Genomic DNA, 17134 nt, shown 5'->3' with positions numbered 1-17134 from the left:
AGGCCACGTGTTGTACTTGGCAGGAATTTAATGAAGAAAAGGTAAAACTGAAATAAACAAAGAAACGACACAGATAAGTATTACAGGCAGGTAATACTACAGGTACATATAACAAGCACTTGGCTACAAACTGTCAAAATATCATTGTCTCTCAAACAGGTGAATTGAATTAGCCACAGGTAAGTACAAAAATGAATCAAATAAATATACAATAAAATGAGTTAATTTGCGTCTAATATTAACATTTGTTCCTCAGGTTCTTATTGGAATTTCCCCTCGTGGGACTAATAAAGGAATATTGAATTGAATTGAATTAAATCATAATATACTTACTGGCAATGCCACAAGAATGTAACAGAAGAAGGATGGGTGGCGATTTCACCAGCATGAGCCAACATGTGCCCCCAACAACAAAAATGGCTGTCTGACCCGAAGCCATTTTCAAACTTCAAAATAAAATATTTTCAACTTAGTCTCTTTTTATTACGTTCCATTACAGCCATGTTCACGTCTTCCAGTAGAGATTCAACTGGTACTTTGTCTCTTAGCTTTGGCAGGTAGGTAGTTGTGTTTTCCCAGGATGCCCTTGTGTTCAGGGTGTCTGTGCTTCAGTGGCACGGTGGAATGGTGGAAACACTGTCGTCTCACAGCTAGAAGGTCCTGGGTTCGATTCCCTGCGTTCACCTGGGGTATCCTCCTCAAAAAAAAAACACTGAAAACATGCAAGAAGATCACCACCTGAGCAATGATGACAAAGGAAACTGGGTCCCCGGGTGCCGGATGGCAGCCCACCGCTACTGGTCTGGCGGCTCTGCCGCGGAGGAAGGATGACCAGGATGGGTCAAATGCGGAGGACGAATTTCACCAATTGCATGGCGTGCACGTGTATGTTGTGTGACAAATAAAGGAGATTGTCCCTCTGATTCTTCTTCTTGGGGCTTGGTACCCAATCTCATTATTCGGGGATACAGATGTCATCCCTGCACTGACCTGTAGTCCTGGCTCCCCCTTGCTGTAGCCTCTTTGTACTGTGGATGAGGCACATTGTACCTCATCAATCTCCTATTGCGACAGTAGGTTGTTCTTACAGATATTAGAGCACTGGGTCACAAGTTGCTTTGCAGTCTTCATGGATGTGGGATTTCAAAGCATCCATAGGTCCCTCTTCATATACCCTCTCTCACTGGGGTTGCTGGTGTAGCAGTATTCTAGCAGCGTTTTGTTCTCTGTCCTGCTCCATGTATGTCTTGTTAGGGTGTCCTGGATTGATCGATCGATCGATCGATCTATCTATCTATCTATCTGAACAAATATATGTATGAACAAAAATATAAATGCAACACTTTTGTTTTTGCTCCCATTTTTCATGAGCTGAACTGAAAGATCTAAAACATTTTATATGTGCTCAAATATTGTTCACAAATCTGTCTAAATCTGTGTTAGTGAGCACTTCTCCTTTGCCAAGATAATCCATCCCACCTCACAGGTGTGGCATATCAAGATGCTGATTAGACAGCATGAATATTGCACAGGTGTGCCTTAGGCTAGGGCTCCTCATCAGGGCACAGGTGAGCAGAAGAGGAGACAATGGCAGCAGGTAAGAGAATTGATTATACTATGACAGATCCCCAAGGAAATAAGGAGAAGGAGGAGGGAATGCGGTATAAATCATCCACACCATCTCTTATTAGAGTTCATGGCACTAATAAGACTGCAGAGGGAGGACCGGGAGTGTAGCATCACGTGTCCTCACAGAAATGTGGCTGAATGAACTCACACCGGACACACGTTATGCTGGACCAATTTCCAACTGCTGAGAGTGACAGGAGAATGACAGAGTGCGGTAAAAAAAGAAGAGTGGGGGCATGCTGATGGTTGTGTACAACAGATGTTGTAACTCAACATCAGTATAAAAGAGCAGCGCTGCATTAGAGACTTAGAGCTATTAGCTGTTAGTATTCAGCCATAGTATCTCTCAAGGGACTTCTCGCATGTTATTGCGATAATGGTGTACACCCTCCGTCGGATGATGCTACAGCAGCATGCAAGCTCCGACACTGTGGTTTCACAGCTGCAGACAGTGCATCCCCAGGCCCTCCTCCTCATCTCTGGAGATTTTAATCATGCTTCCCAATCCTCCACTCTTCCCACCTTCACCCAGTATGTTAAATGCCACACCAGAGACAATAGACCACTGGATTTACTGTATGCAAACACTAAGGATGTGCCTGTGAATATTCTCATTCATCCAGGTCATTGTAAGCTTCAGGGCATTCAATCGATCGCAACTGGACTTTGTCAGTTTGTCTTAGAAGACGTTTCGCCTCTCATCCGAGTAGGCTTCATCAGTTCATGCGCACCAGACTAGATAGGACAGCTCTAGTCCGATGAAATGGTGTTAGATTCAAGTATTTATCCTCTGAGTGAGGCCAACCCCCAAAACCAAGGATAGTATCACTCTATTGTGAGGCTAACGATCCCCCATTAAGGTGGGGTAGGGTGCGACCCTTGGGTGTCAACGACAGTCGTCTGCCTCGTTAGTGTCCCATTCTTGTCATTGGGAGGCTCCTTGAGCCATGTGTGAATGGCTTTGTTGTTTATTTTCAGAGGCTAAGTTTTTGAATCTCTTTGGAAGAGATGAAAGGACAGCATTGTATGTGGCAGATAGGTGGTGTCTCAGACCTCCCCCTCTGTTCAGAGACGGTTTTTCAACCTTGACATGGATGGCTTCTCTCACTCCTCTTTCAAACCATCTGTCTTCTCTGTCCAGAATGCACATTTTTATCCTCAAAGGAGTGTGCTTCCTTCTTGAGGTGCAGGTAAACAGCTGAGTCTAGACCTGAAGAGTCATCTATGGACTCCCAAAAATACACAAAGAAGGAGCGCCTCTCAGACCTATTGTCAGCAGCATCAACTCTGTGACATACAACATTGCTAAGTTTGTGGCCAACATCTTAGCACCACTGGTTGGCAAAACGCCACACCACATCCAGAACTCAATGGACTTTGTAAATAAGGTCCGGGACTTAAAACTAGACCCATCAGAAACAATGGTCTCCTTCGATGTCACATTGTTGTTCACATGCATTCCAACTCAGGATGCAGTGGAAACAGTGAGGCGCCAGTTGTTACAACACTTTACAGAACAGAACTACCCTTAACCCGGAGCGAATATGCCATTTACTGGAACTCTGCTTAAAAACCACCTATTTTCAATTTAGGGGGAGGTTTTACAGGCAAAAACATGGGTGTGTGATGGGTTCATCAGTATCCCCCATTGTGGCTAATCTGTACATGGAGAACATGGAAAGAACAGCCCTGAACTCTTTCAAAGGAACAACACCAAGTCATTGGTACAGATATGTGGATGACACATGGGTAAAAATCCAAAGCCAAGAAGTGCAAGCCTTCATCGAGCACATTAACTCAGTGGACAAGAACATTAAATTCACTCGAGAGGATGTCAAGGACATGAGTTTGCCTTTTTTGGACTGTGATGTCCACATTGGAGAGAACAGGAGCCTCCATATTGGGGTTTACAGAAAACCTACTCACACAGACCAGTACCTCCTTTTTGACTCACATCACCCACTGGAACACAGACAAGGTGTTATCAGAACTCTCCAACACAGAGCTGATAATGTTCCAACCAGCCAACAGGCCAGAGACAAGGAACACAAACACCTGAGGGATGCTCTCAAAACTTGTGGTTATCCCAGCTGGTCTTTTGTGAAAAGTTCAGCCGCTTCCAGAAAGAACAGGGTGACAGAGGAAGAAAAGAGAGACAGACAGCATAACATTGTCATTCCATATGTGTCTGGTGTATCAGAGAAACTCAGGCGAATCTTTAACAAACACAACATCCCGGTACATTTCAAACCTGGGAACACTCTCAGACAAAGGCTGGTGCACCCCAAAGACCGGACACCTCATACTCAGAAGAACAATCTGGTGTATGCAGTGAGGAATGCACAGACTTATATATTGGGGAAACAAAACAGCCACTGAGCAGACGCATGGCACAACACAGAAGAGCTAATTCTTCAGGTCTAGACTCAGCTGTTTACCTGCACCTCAAGAAGGAAGCACACTCCTTTGATGATAAAAATGTACATATTCTGGACAGAGAAGACAGATGGTTTGAAAGAGGAGTGAGAGAAGCCATCCATGTCAAGGTTGAAAAACCGTCTCTGAACAGAGGGGGAGGTCTGAGACACCACCTATCTGCCACATACAATGCTGTCCTTTCATCTCTTCCAAAGAGATTCAAAAACTTAGCCTCTGAAAATAAACAACAAAGCCATTCACACATGGCTCAAGGAGCCTCCCAATGACAAGAATGGGACACTAACGAGGCAGACGACTGTCGTTGACACCCAAGGGTCGCACCCTACCCCACCTTAATGGGGGATCGTTAACCTCACAATAGAGTGATACCATCCTTGGTTTTGGGGGTTGGCCTCACTCAGAGGATAAATACTTGAATCTAACACCATTTCATCGGACTAGAGCTGTCCTATCTAGTCTGGTACGCATGAACTGATGAAGCCTGCTTGGATGAGAGGCGAAACGTCTTCTAAGACAAACTGACAAAGTCCAGTTGCGATCGATTGAATGCCCTGAAGCCAACACTAAGGATGCTGACAGTTCTTCATCCCTACCCCTGCTGGGCCATTCTTAAGACAACCTGGTTCATCTGGTCCTTGCATACATACCATTGGTGAAACAACCACCAAGCATAACGTATTCAAGAAGATAAATGGTGATAAATGGTGTCATCGACTGCCTCCTCTCTTCAGGGATGGTTGTTCCAGTTTGATGTACATGGATTCTTTCACTCCTCTCCAAGTGTTGCAGCAAAAACTGTAAGACCAAAGTCACCAAATTCAGCTGATGTATTGTAAATTCCATCCACTACTCAGGCACATAAAGTTACACTCATTAGCCTCAAAAGGCTTAGTAACAATCAAAAATGGCTAGAATTAGTTAAAAATTACCTAATTTTTTATTGTTCATTTGCATCTTTGATCTAGTCTTCATCTGCTCTCAAAATCAATTTATAATTTTTTCAGAATCCAATTTTTGACAATTCAATACTTTCCATATGGAAATTCATTTTAAAATTATGCCTTTTTTTTTTTTTTAGATCTGTGTCTTTAAGCTTAATTTAATATCATAAATACTTAGAAATCAAAACTGGCTGAAATAATTTCAACTTGGTGCAGATATTTGGACCTTTGACCTTTGGACCTTTGACCTTTGCTACGCAGTCTAGAGATATTCTACCTCAAGGGGCACTACAAATGTGAAAGTTTACATCTTATAATCAAAGACATGGATTTGTATGGAAATCTAGGTTCATGACTCAGTCAATGCATAAAATTTGCTAATGATTGGTCAATTCAGAAGTCCATCGCTATATTTTTCGGTATATGCAAATTCAGTAAGCATGTACATTGCCACAGGCATGACACAGACATTCTCTAGATTCAGCAACAGTTAAATTGTGTTATATGCCCAGGCTAAACATAATTGAATTTGACGTTTAACCCCATCACTGTTTGTCACTTTGTCCTCATCACCCCTATTGGGACAGCAAGTCCTGCCACTAAGCATGGAAAGTTAAACCCCAAATATTCCACCAATCTTTTAATAATCAAAATTCACGCACAATGGGAACGTTAAAGCAATATCTTGCAGGTACACAAAGTAATGTTACATGTTTCCAATTTCTGTGCTGCCCTCAATGTGTGACTTTCATCACACCTGTGGGCCTGGAGGTTTGAGGGATTCTTCACGCTTCACTTTTAATTTTTTGATTATAATAGAACAATGAATTGTTATTTTCTGCAAAATATAATTAATCATTTAAAACTGTTTTCAAATGTAACAAATGATTATTAGCCATTCAAAATGTCTAAAATTATTCATGTGGCATGCTACAAACTTTGTATTTTCCATGTTGTTGATTACTGATACAACCTTAGAACAACTGAATAACTGAATTTGTCTTTTTATGTCTCTCATTCTGTCTCTTTCCCTCCTCTCCATACTATTGATCTCATATCCACCACCACCATCCACCATCAACAGACAATGCCAATAAGCTACTGCTGTCTATGTTTGCCCTTGAGATGTTCATGAAGATGTACGCTCTCGGCTTGCCTGCTTACTTCATGTCTCTCTTCAATCGCTTTGACTGCTTTGTGGTGTCCACTGGCATCACGGAACTCATTCTTGTCCACATGGGAGTCATGTCAGTCATTGGCATCTCTGTGCTGCGGTGCATACGCCTGCTTCGACTCCTCAAAGTCACCAGGTGACATAGCTTTTGCAGTGTGTGTGTAGTAACAGATATGGTTATTGTCCTTCACTGTCATCACAAAGAGACCCTCACAGCAAGTCTTCATCAAGAGAATATATTGGGAAAACTTGTTTACCAAACCAGCTAATCTGTCATAGTTGTTACTATCAAATTTGTGTTTCACTATTGAATAATGGTTATTAGCTAATTCTTTTAGGTTTTACTATTTGTTTGTGATTACTGATCCTTGAATTCTCTCAAAGAAGAGCGCACGCCATGTGTATGTGGCTTATATAAAACCTTGAACAAAACCATAATCTTTATATTGTTATTGTTTGGTGTTGACTGTACATTACAAACTGAGGTTTAAAAAAAAGGCTACATTATGTCAGACATCACCATTGAGATTAGAGGCAAAAGCAAATCAGCCAAACCAATAAATCAAATACCAAATTCATCATCAAATAGTAAATGGTAAATTAATGACTATGAATACATAAGAAGACTTACTGAGGAATGTGGCTGATTTAAATCTTCCTTTTTTTGTGTGAGAGAAACCTGGATAGCAGTATTATATTTATCCTTCTCTTTTACTTCACTTGATGAATGAGCCATTTAATCTATGTAACCGAATTTGACATAAAACAGGACATTAATTCATTTTTATATGCCACACTTTGGCTTTAGCTTATCTTTCAAGTTTACTGCAATAGGAAAGAGCAATTTGAAGTGTATAACAATATGTATTGAGGTTACCAATAGATAAAGAGTAGATCAAATGTGTCATTGCGATCATTGTTTTCCTTGCTGTGTTACTATCTATGTGAAGCTTCAAAAGTATAAACCCAGTTACAGCTTAAGGCAGGAGAGAATGCCAATGAAGATGTACAATGTGGGCTCCACTCAGTATTATTGTTTTTGCTGTAACATGATATGGACTCCTCATTTTCTGTTGTGGAGCAGTTTAAAAAAATGATAAGCCAAATTGCTATTATTGCCTTTTTTTGCAGTTGGAAAACAAAATTCTGTGTGCTCTTTCCTGGGCAAACTACATAATTTAAAAGCAAAAATAAATAGAAAAAATAAGTCACAAGTTCTCTATTGGAGCTCAGTTTTATCATTGAACACAACTGGCAGAATAACAGATGATTTATTCAAATGATCTTTTGTTCCCTAGATACTGGACTTCTCTCAGTAATCTGGTCGTTTCCCTCTTGAACTCGGTCCGTTCCATTGCCTGCTTATTGCTACTTCTCTTCCTCTTCATTGTCATCTTCTCCCTGCTGGGTATGCAGGTGTTCGGAGGCAAGTTTAACTTTCCCAACCAACCTAAACCACGCAGCACCTTTGACAGCTTTCCCCAGGCCCTCATCACTGTGTTTCAGGTATAAGAGTTTTTCTTTTTCTTGCCATCTACTATTTAGAGAGTAAAAATGCTATTTGAATTGACTGTGGGCTATTTCCTCTAAAACTTGAATCGGCCTGGTTGAACTATCAGTAGTAAGGTCAACAACTGCATTGGCAGAACTTCAGTCCACCATGAGCTTCCCCACACAGCTAAGTAGAACTACTTATCATAAATGAATGAAAAGAAAAAAGAAAAAAAAGTAGAATGTTTCAAAACTAAAATTTGCAGAAACACAACTCTTGTATTGTAGTATTGTTAAATTATCCAAGAAAATCCCATGCTTATATAACTATTCAAATGATAAAATAATCTTTACATTTTTGAATGATAGAAACATGTTTAAAGTGATGTGTAGTTATATTTTTTTTTTTTTCAGATCCTGACTGGTGAGGACTGGAATGCTGTCATGTATGATGGCATCATGGCTCATGGAGGACCAGGCATGCCTGGTATCCTAGTCAGCATCTACTTCATCATCCTCTTTGTCTGTGGAAATTGTATCCTTCTGCAATGTGTGTGTATCTTTAACCAACACTTCCAGCCATGACAACCACAGCTGAATTAAAACCAGTGTCATAATCTTTGACGTGCCTGTCATTCAGTCATCCTTCTAAATGTCTTCCTTGCCATTGCTGTGGATAATTTGGCAGAAGCTGAATCTCTGACTTTGGCACAGAAGGAGAAAGCAGAGGAGAAAAAACGCAAGAAAGCACTCAGGTAAGTCCTCCTAAACGTTAAAAGTGAAACATTCAGTTCATCAAAGCTCATCTTTTCATGACTGCAGACTTGCTATCTAAATGTAACATCAAACTATATTTCGACCTAACTCAGAGAGATTTAAGCATCTGAACAGGATTCAATGGAAATGACATGAAGAGGAAAAAACAGAACGTGGAGAAAAATCTTTCTAATGAATGGAAAAAGTAGATTCATTTTTTAAACAGACATATAGCAACCAAAGACCCACTCTTCTCAATTAGATTGAAAATCAAATCAGTCATGTTTCATTTTATATTATTATTAATAAAGATTAAAAGCAACATTACAGATGTTAAAATATGTTACAGTTAAAGTGGCCTGACACTATTAAAACGGTTTACAGCAGGCTCCTATTCTGTAGCACATAAAAGACAGAATCACTTTTCAATGCAAAATATCAACATAAACAGAAACAAGACCAAAACAAATCATTAACAGCTGCACAGACATTACAGATTTGAAGACTCGAGTGACTAACATGGCATATATGAGGTGAAAGCTTCCTTTAAGATTGCGCTGCAAGAGTGGTAGCTAGTTACAACAGTTCTGAACTCTCTTTGGTTTGGTGTGTCTGTGCTTTTGTGTGGTCATTCCATCAGTTTCGGTTGATCGTGTGCACTTATGGATAGACAACTGGTGAGATCACTGATATGCTTTTAACTAATTTTTGAACTCTTTAAAACAACACTGGATGATCCATTCAGTCATGGCTCCATTGTTTACACTCTGGAACAGCTGTTGGCACTGTGCAACACAAAGGTACTCCCTTTGGAAAGACTGGAGATCTCTGCAGAAATAAGGAGAAGGAAGAGGGGATGCAGAGCTGGAGCGAAGTATAAACAGTATAAACCATCCCTACCATATGTTCTACCATAAGATCCCGAGTTACCCCTGTACAGGAAGTACTGGACCAGCTCTCTGTTTAAAGGGTCTGGTTCTCAGTCCGACAGAATAGTACCCTAGCAGGTTGAAAATCTGAAAACTGTTTAAGCTGCTGGTGAGAAGACATGCCTACCCACATACTCCTACTTACTACCATCAAAAAACAATATAAGGAAAGGAAAGTCACTTATTCATTAACTTTGATTTTTTTTAATTGAATATGTACATATTAAACAAGGGCAAGCAAACAGCTCAATCAGATTTAAATTTCAGCTTCGATTTAAAGTCAATTAGTACAAAATCAACAAATATAGTGACGGAATCTAAAGTATATCTGAAGATGATCTAATACTCATCTAATGGAGAGTGGAAGAGAGATTGGTCTTCTGGCCAGTGTGACCTTTCCCTTCTTGCTGAGGTGTAGAAACTTACTACTCCTCCCAAAGTCCCTAAGACTTTTCAAAGTCCCATCCTTGATGTAGCAGAGTGAAGAAAACAAACTCCAATTTATAATCCACAGTCAGTTGGAAAGTGCTTATGCTTCCTGTGCTTTGTATTCTGGGAATGACCTTTGCAATGTTTGCAATGTGGCTTCTCACATACTCCTTCTCATGAGTTGGTTTGAGGTTGAAAAGACAGAGGAAGAACAATGCTCTCTCTCCTTTGTTGGCTATTTTATACCCTTTCTCTGAATCCCTCGTCTCCATTGCACACATTCTTTGGAACACCAAACTGTCAAATTGGTGCATGTGCAACTTTATGTGTGTATATCCTTTTTTGGTAATTTCCTGGCCACATGGAGCGAACGCTGGAGAGGAAGATAGATGGAAGCAGCATTTTATAGGGATTGGCTTTTAGCTTAGCTGTTAGCCCACATCGGCAGCCGCGCTTTTGCCTCCGCTCCATTGGACCTCTCTCAGCCTGTGCTGCTGGGGGAATCCACTGCACCATAGGCCACTGGGTCTTGCCAGCGAAGCACTCCGAGGCTACGTAGACACTCCAGAGTGGTTGTATCTATGAAGCTGAGGCTTGTGGGGGAACTGCAGATTCTCCTGTGACTATTTTTGGTGTCTGTCCTCTCCTTATCTCTCTTTTCAGCTCCGTTTACACCCCCCTTAGCTAATTTTTGGCCCCTGATTGAAAGACCCTTTTCTTCTCATTCAGTAAGGTACATGCTTTCAGTTTCAGGTACACCAGGTTTTGTTCCTTCCTGGTAGACACAATGTTTTCTGTGCAGAAGTTGATGTAGTCAATGATGCAGGTTGTCAAACTGTCAATGTACTTCCTATGTGGACTGTACAACATATCCTGCTGATGAACTGTAAGCATCTGTAGTGTTTGCATATAGTAAGTCCAGTGTTGTATTGTCTCTGGTGTGGCATTTAACATACTGGAAGTGGGTGGAGGACAGGGAATTGGTCACCAGAGTCACCAGTCACCAGAGATAAGGAGAAGGGCCTGGGGGTGCCGTATCTGCAGCTGTGAGACCACAGGGTGTAGTAGCTTGCAGGCTGCATCAGCTGATGGGGGATGAACATTGTTACTGTAATGACATGCCAGATCTCCCTTGGAAAATAATATGTCCACATGCTAATGGATAACAGCTCAATGTTAGCCATTAGCAGCAGTTGTCCAGCATAATGTACGAGAGGTGTGAGCTCCATTAACCATGTTTCCATGAAACACATGAGACTACAGTTCTGGTACTTCCTCTGCAGTCTGGTTAGCACTGTTAACTCTTTTGTCTTATTAGGGAGAGATCTCAGTGTTTCCCATAATGACAGACAGTATGGATGGCTTGTATCTTTTCTTCTCATGACACTTCACCCTAGCTCTGCATCCCCTCCTCCTTCTTATTTACTTGGGGATCTCTGGTCTTTTCCCTGGGAGTACGCTCATGTTGCTCAGCTGTTCCCGTGTATAAACAATTGAGCCGTAGTTCAACGGATCTCCCAATGTGGATTTAAGTAAAAAAAAAGAGTACAAAGTTAATCACTCGTCTTACTAGTTGTACATCCATATGTATGCACGATCAACCAAGACTAGTGATGGAAGAAACATGAGAAAAACGCACTAAGACAACGAAAAACAGCTGGAGCTGCTGTCACTAGCTGCCATTCCTGCATTCCTGCATTCCTGTGTGTGTTTGTTTGTTTTATGTGTGTGATTAAAACAACTGTATGCAAATTCTATCTATCTATCTATCTATCTATCTATCTATCTATCTATCTATCTATCTATCTATCTATCTATCTATCTATCTATCTATCTATCTAGATAGATAGATAGATAGATAGATAGATAGATAGATAGATAGATAGATAGATATCTCAAATTTACATATAGTTGTTTTAATCAGAACAACATGAAAATTAAAGTTGTAAAATACTGCAATTTTCTTTCATGCCACGGGACAACAACAATTTGAATGAACCATTCTGTTGATTTATAGGGCCAACATGCCTGATAAAGCATCAGAGGAGAAAGCCAATCTGGCAAAGAAGTTAGCTGAGCAAAGGGCCAAGGGAGTAGAGGGCATCCCTACTACTGCTAAGGTGAGGCACACAAGAGCAATTGTTGAATGCAAATGTGACAATATGTATATATTTTCCCTTCCCTATTCTTCAACTATTTCATTTTGAAATCTGCAGCTCAAAATTGATGAGTTTGAGTCTAACGTCAATGAGATCAAAGACCCTTTCCCTCCAGCAGACTTTCCTGGTAAATTCCAATACCTCCACACTGCATTGTTAATCATACCCTTCTAAATTCTTAAGAAAGGCTTCTGTTAATCCCTCCTTCTTTTTGCTGGCTAGGTGATGATGAGGAGGAGGACCCTGAGATCCCAGAAAGCCCTAGACCTCGTCCCATGGCAGATCTGCAGTTGAAGGAGGAAGCAGTGCCAATGCCAGAAGCAAGCTCATTTTTTATCTTTGGACCTCAAAACAAGTATGATGGTGGTGATTATAGAAGTTTATAGGAAAGAAAATGCAGTAATAATACATAGAATGGAAATGGGGTGGATCAATCAATTAAATAAATGTTCCATGATATTTAATATTGATACCAAAATTAAAGAATACAAGAATATTATCTTTGCTATTTTAGGTTAATTGACTGTTTTATTAGCAAGCTAAGACAAACAGCATGTATCATGTTATTGTAATTATGAGCATAATATCAATATTAGCACTTTCGGAGTGTCACATAGTTTTTGTTGGTCCGTTTTGATTGGCTGTAAGAAGACAGTTTTTTGTCTACTATGAGCTTGTCAGAAGACAGATGCCAGGAGATGATAGTTGTGTGTCATGGCCCTGGTCTGTACTTGTGTCTTGCCCTGAGGTCAATTTTGAAATGACTCTGAAACATTGTACTTATTTCAGTACGTGGCTGTGTTTGTTGTTCTATTGTTTCTTGCAGGAATAGGCAGAGAGGACAAAATTGTGAATCGGATTACGTCACAGAAGATATTTGTATTGACAAGAGGTGTTACTAACCGCCTGTTTCGTAGTTGCCAGGCCTAAAAATAATAATAAAAATAAAAATAATACAAAAGGTCATTTAACATCAAATATAAACACCATAAACCTAATCAAGAAATAAACATCACAGAAAACTGAAGTATAATCAACTAAGGTCATTTAAATGCATTCAAATTGAAGCAACTCACATATCATGTACTCAGTCAAACAGCTCAAAAGAAGGCTGAGGCATCCACATGCTCCTTTGTTCTCCATAGGGAAAAGGAGGTCTGCATGTGGCCTGGCTGTTATATAGCCTCTGGGCTCCACCCATCCAGAAAGGGGAAGGCAGACAGGGGTAGTGGAGGATTTCCAATTCAGGTAGAGGGAAACAGGTAGAGAGAGACAGGGCTCGGGGGATTTTCCACACTGCTGATGCTGCGTGCCCTTCTTAGACACTGCTTGCGCTGAAGGCCCTTGATGGCAGTTAGCTGGGCAGCGGTGATGTACTGGGCTGTTTTTACCACTCATTGCAGGGCCTTCAACTCGGAGGCTGTGCAGCTTCCATACCATACTGAGATGCAGTTGGTCAGGATGCTCTCAATGGGGCAGTGGCAGAGATTGACTAGGATTTGACGAGCCAGGTTAACTTTCTTGAGTCTCCTCAGGAAGTAGAGGCACTGTTGAGATTTCTTTGTCAGGGTGGAGGAGTTGAGAGTCCAGGAGAGGTCCTCGGAGATGTGGATGTCCAGGAACTTGAAGCTGGAGACATGTTTAACCTCAGCCCTGTTGATATGAATAGTGGTGTGACTGCAGCCTTTAATTTTCCTGTAGTCCACAATGAGCTTCTTGGTCTTCTTGGTGTTGAGGGTCAGGTTGTTGTCGGCACACCACATCACCAGCTGCTGAACCTCTGAGAGTGGCTGACTCCACCTGCAGGTGGATTACACACTTCCTGTCTGACAGGGAAACATATCTCCGAAGCAAGGACCACCAGCACCGGATCCCCCCAGGGCTGTGTTCTCTCTTCTCCCTGTACACGAACAGCTGCACCTCCAGTAACCAGTCGGTCAAGCTCCTGAAGTTTGCGGATGACACCACCCTCATCGGACTCATCTCTGATGGCGATGAATCCGCCTACAGTTGGGAGGTTAACCATTTGGTGACCTGGTGCAACCAGAACAACCTAGAGCTCAACGCTCTAAAGACAGTGAAGATGGTTGTGGACTACAGGAAAGGACAAGGGCAGACTGCAGTGTATCATTAGGTCTGCAGAGAAGGTGATCAAGTCTCCCGAGGTGTGCAAGAAAGATTGTGGCTGATCCCTCCCACCTCTGGACACACACTCTTCGAGACACTCCCTTCTGGCAGGAGGCTGCGGCCCATCAGGTCCAAAACCTCACGCCATAACAACAGTTTTTTCCAGTCTGCTGTCAGCCTTATTAACAAGGCGCCCCCCCATAGCTTCTTTTTAATAGATGTGTCATGCACCAACCACACCAAAGCAAATTCCTCGTATGTGTAAAATCATCCTTGGCAATAAAGCTTTTTCTGATTCTGATTCTGATTCTGAAGACCAGCCTCTCAAAGCACTTGGTGATGATGGGGGTAAGTGCAATGGCGTGAAAGTCATTAAGGCCCACAGCAGCTGACTGCTTCGGTACCGGCATGATGGACCCTGTCACATGCGGCAGTGGTTGACATTGTTGTGGAAGTGGTCCTCAATCTGTGGCTTGTGAGTATGTTTAGCTTCCCTGATGCCCCTCTTCAGGTTAGCTCTGGATGAGCTGAAGGCCACTGTGTCACCAGATCTGAAGGCAGCATCATGTTCTTTTAGTAGGAGGCAGACCTTACTGTTCATCCAACTCTCCTTGGGTAAGTTCTCAACATGTGTTGATGTAATCCAGAATGGAGGGGGCATATGAGTCAATGTCTATGGATCCTGAGTCCAGTGTGGCCCAGCTGGCGAACATACTCCAGTTTGTGTGTTGGAACTGGTGCTGGAGTGTGGAGTCCGGTCCCTCTGGCCATATTTTAGCAGTCCTCACTGACTGTTTCACACGTCTGATGAGTGGTGTGTACTTGGGGAGTAGGAAGAATGAGAGGTGGTCAGACTGTCCTAGGTGGGGGAGGGATGTGGCTTTGTAAGCCTCAGGAGTGTTTGTATAAACATTGAGTGTGGTTAAAGTCTCCAGCAACAATTAAGTCTCCATCAGGGTGTGCAGTTTGATGTTTGTGGATAGCAGCATACAGTCATTTCAATAACTTAATGTTTCAATAACTTAATACAACTAAAACAACAGTATTGGCATCCCTTCACAACAAGTGTCTTTTATACTGATAAGAGCACATTTCTCATTGTTAGAATCTTGTGTTAAGGTTATGGGTAGTCAGACATCACGTCTGGTAGCATTCCCAAAAAATATTAGTCCATTTCTGAAGACAATAGGATCCAGATGAGTCTGTACTCTAACTTTTGTTCATGTTAATACACGGTCCTCTGCCCCTGGTCTTACCGGAGTGCTCTGCCATTCTGTCCGCTCTGAAGACGCGGCATCCCTGCAGCTCTATCACGATGTCTGGGATGCTGTTGTTAAGCCATATTTCACTGACAATCATGACGTTGCAGTCCATAAACATTCTCTGTGAAGTAATAGCCATAGCTCGTCCACTTTGTTCTACGAGGACCAAACACTGGTGAGGAAGATACTTGGTAGTGATAACCGGTGCGGGGTAGGCCGGCTTAGTCCGTAGACCTCCATGCTTCCCTCTCCTTTGTTTACGATCTCGACACCGTTGATGGTTGCTTCTGGTCAGCCTCACTGTCCTGGCAATGTCTTGGGAGAGCTGAAGTTTGTCGAATGCACTGCTTGTATATCAAAATATTAAATGGAAAAGTTGTTGTCTGCTGTAGGAAGCGTTTGTAAAGCTGTTGTGAGTGACCAGACTCAAAATCAGAAAGAAAATAATAACTATACTGCGAATTCTAGTGAGATGCTGAGCCTCACATTGTGCCTGTGCCACCATCTAATTGCAATGGATTTCGATAAAGAATAAATTCCCTTGGATCACTGAATATAAACTAATGATGCCATTGGTTTGATCATACAAAAATGTGATCCACTGGGAAAGTTTAATACTTCAATTAAGGCAAGCTGTGTGATCACATGACAGGGAAAAGTTCAGCATCTTCCATAGACTTCTGTACAGCCCGCGACCCGTAACTAGGAAGTGCTGGAATACACCTAAATGGTTGCTGACAGCCTGTGACAGGTACTTAAAGACTGCCATGCTTACTGTATGAATACAGCATATTAATGTCTTATTTATTTTGTGTTTATTTCAGTATTTTAAAGAGTGTGACACCCTAGCACCCTTTATTTACCAACCACACCTGCTTTAAATTCAAATGTGATTATAACCAAACCCCTTCCATAGTTCGAATGCTGGGTCTGAGCTTTACTGCACAATCTTGGGGGTTGGGGGGGTGTTACAAAAGTTGGAGGTCGAGCAAGTTATGGTTCTTTGCAAACATGTGACCTGCCACGAGAAAACCACCAACAAGTCGGTTGGGTGCAAGTTATGAAAACAAAGAAAAATCAATTTTTTTTAAAAAAATTGTGATTTTCGTTTTTTTGCAGAATATGTGAGTTGAAGTCATGAAGAAGCCACTCTATGTTTCAAATAACAGTATTGGGGGTCTTAAAGCCATAAACTTTTTACTTGAATTTGGGTTGTTTTAGAGGAAGGTCTCGGTCCTAGTTGGGGGTGTGGCGATTCAACAGTAAATTAGTATGCTGGCTTTCTTTGGCTATTCACGTGCTTCTGTATTTATGCAGCCACATAATAATCCAATCCCCTTTCTCCAAGTAGCCTGGCAGTTTTGAAAAAGACCGATAGAAAAAAAAACATACGAGCGGAGCAGAGAGATGCCAGTAGGAGAGTGTCACCGATAGTGAAATAAAACCTGCAACTTGAAGTCCATCGGTAGCAGTAGGATCTCCTTTGTTAGGAACGTCAGCAGTCGGACTCAAGGAGGATTGAATATTTCCATAGAGTTTCCCAGGAGCGGCCGGCATCTGTGGAGTTAAGAAAGACACGGTCCGACCGATGCCAATCCTGACCGTCTCTGACTGACTGACTGACTGACTGACTGACTGACAGATCCCGAGTATTGTGAGTAAAGTACATATTTGCCTTATTCACTCATTGCACTGCACTAAGAGACGCTATCCTGGTTGTTGGGAAGGTCTGTGGAGTGGACTTTTGAATGTACTTTTCGTTGACAAGGAAAACCCTGGATTGAACTGAACTGTGGGG

General features: G+C 41.8%; 1 protein-coding gene across 1 annotated transcript in view; it reads left to right on the top strand.

The window, feature by feature from the left end:
* Positions 1-17134, top strand: part of LOC139328395 (dihydropyridine-sensitive L-type skeletal muscle calcium channel subunit alpha-1-like) — a 187583-nt gene that overhangs the window by 46218 nt on the left and 124231 nt on the right. The window contains exons 11-17 of the mRNA XM_070958221.1: positions 6094-6319; positions 7482-7689; positions 8089-8209; positions 8315-8429; positions 11806-11908; positions 12005-12074; positions 12170-12302. Coding sequence (XP_070814322.1) covers positions 6094-6319; positions 7482-7689; positions 8089-8209; positions 8315-8429; positions 11806-11908; positions 12005-12074; positions 12170-12302 — 976 coding nt within the window. The remainder of the gene's footprint in view (positions 1-6093; positions 6320-7481; positions 7690-8088; positions 8210-8314; positions 8430-11805; positions 11909-12004; positions 12075-12169; positions 12303-17134) is intronic.

Source organism: Chaetodon trifascialis, chromosome 3 (assembly GCF_039877785.1).
Source record: "Chaetodon trifascialis isolate fChaTrf1 chromosome 3, fChaTrf1.hap1, whole genome shotgun sequence".
Classification (NCBI taxonomy): Eukaryota; Metazoa; Chordata; class Actinopteri; order Chaetodontiformes; family Chaetodontidae; genus Chaetodon; species Chaetodon trifascialis.
This window is presented reverse-complemented; position numbering and strand designations above follow the sequence as displayed.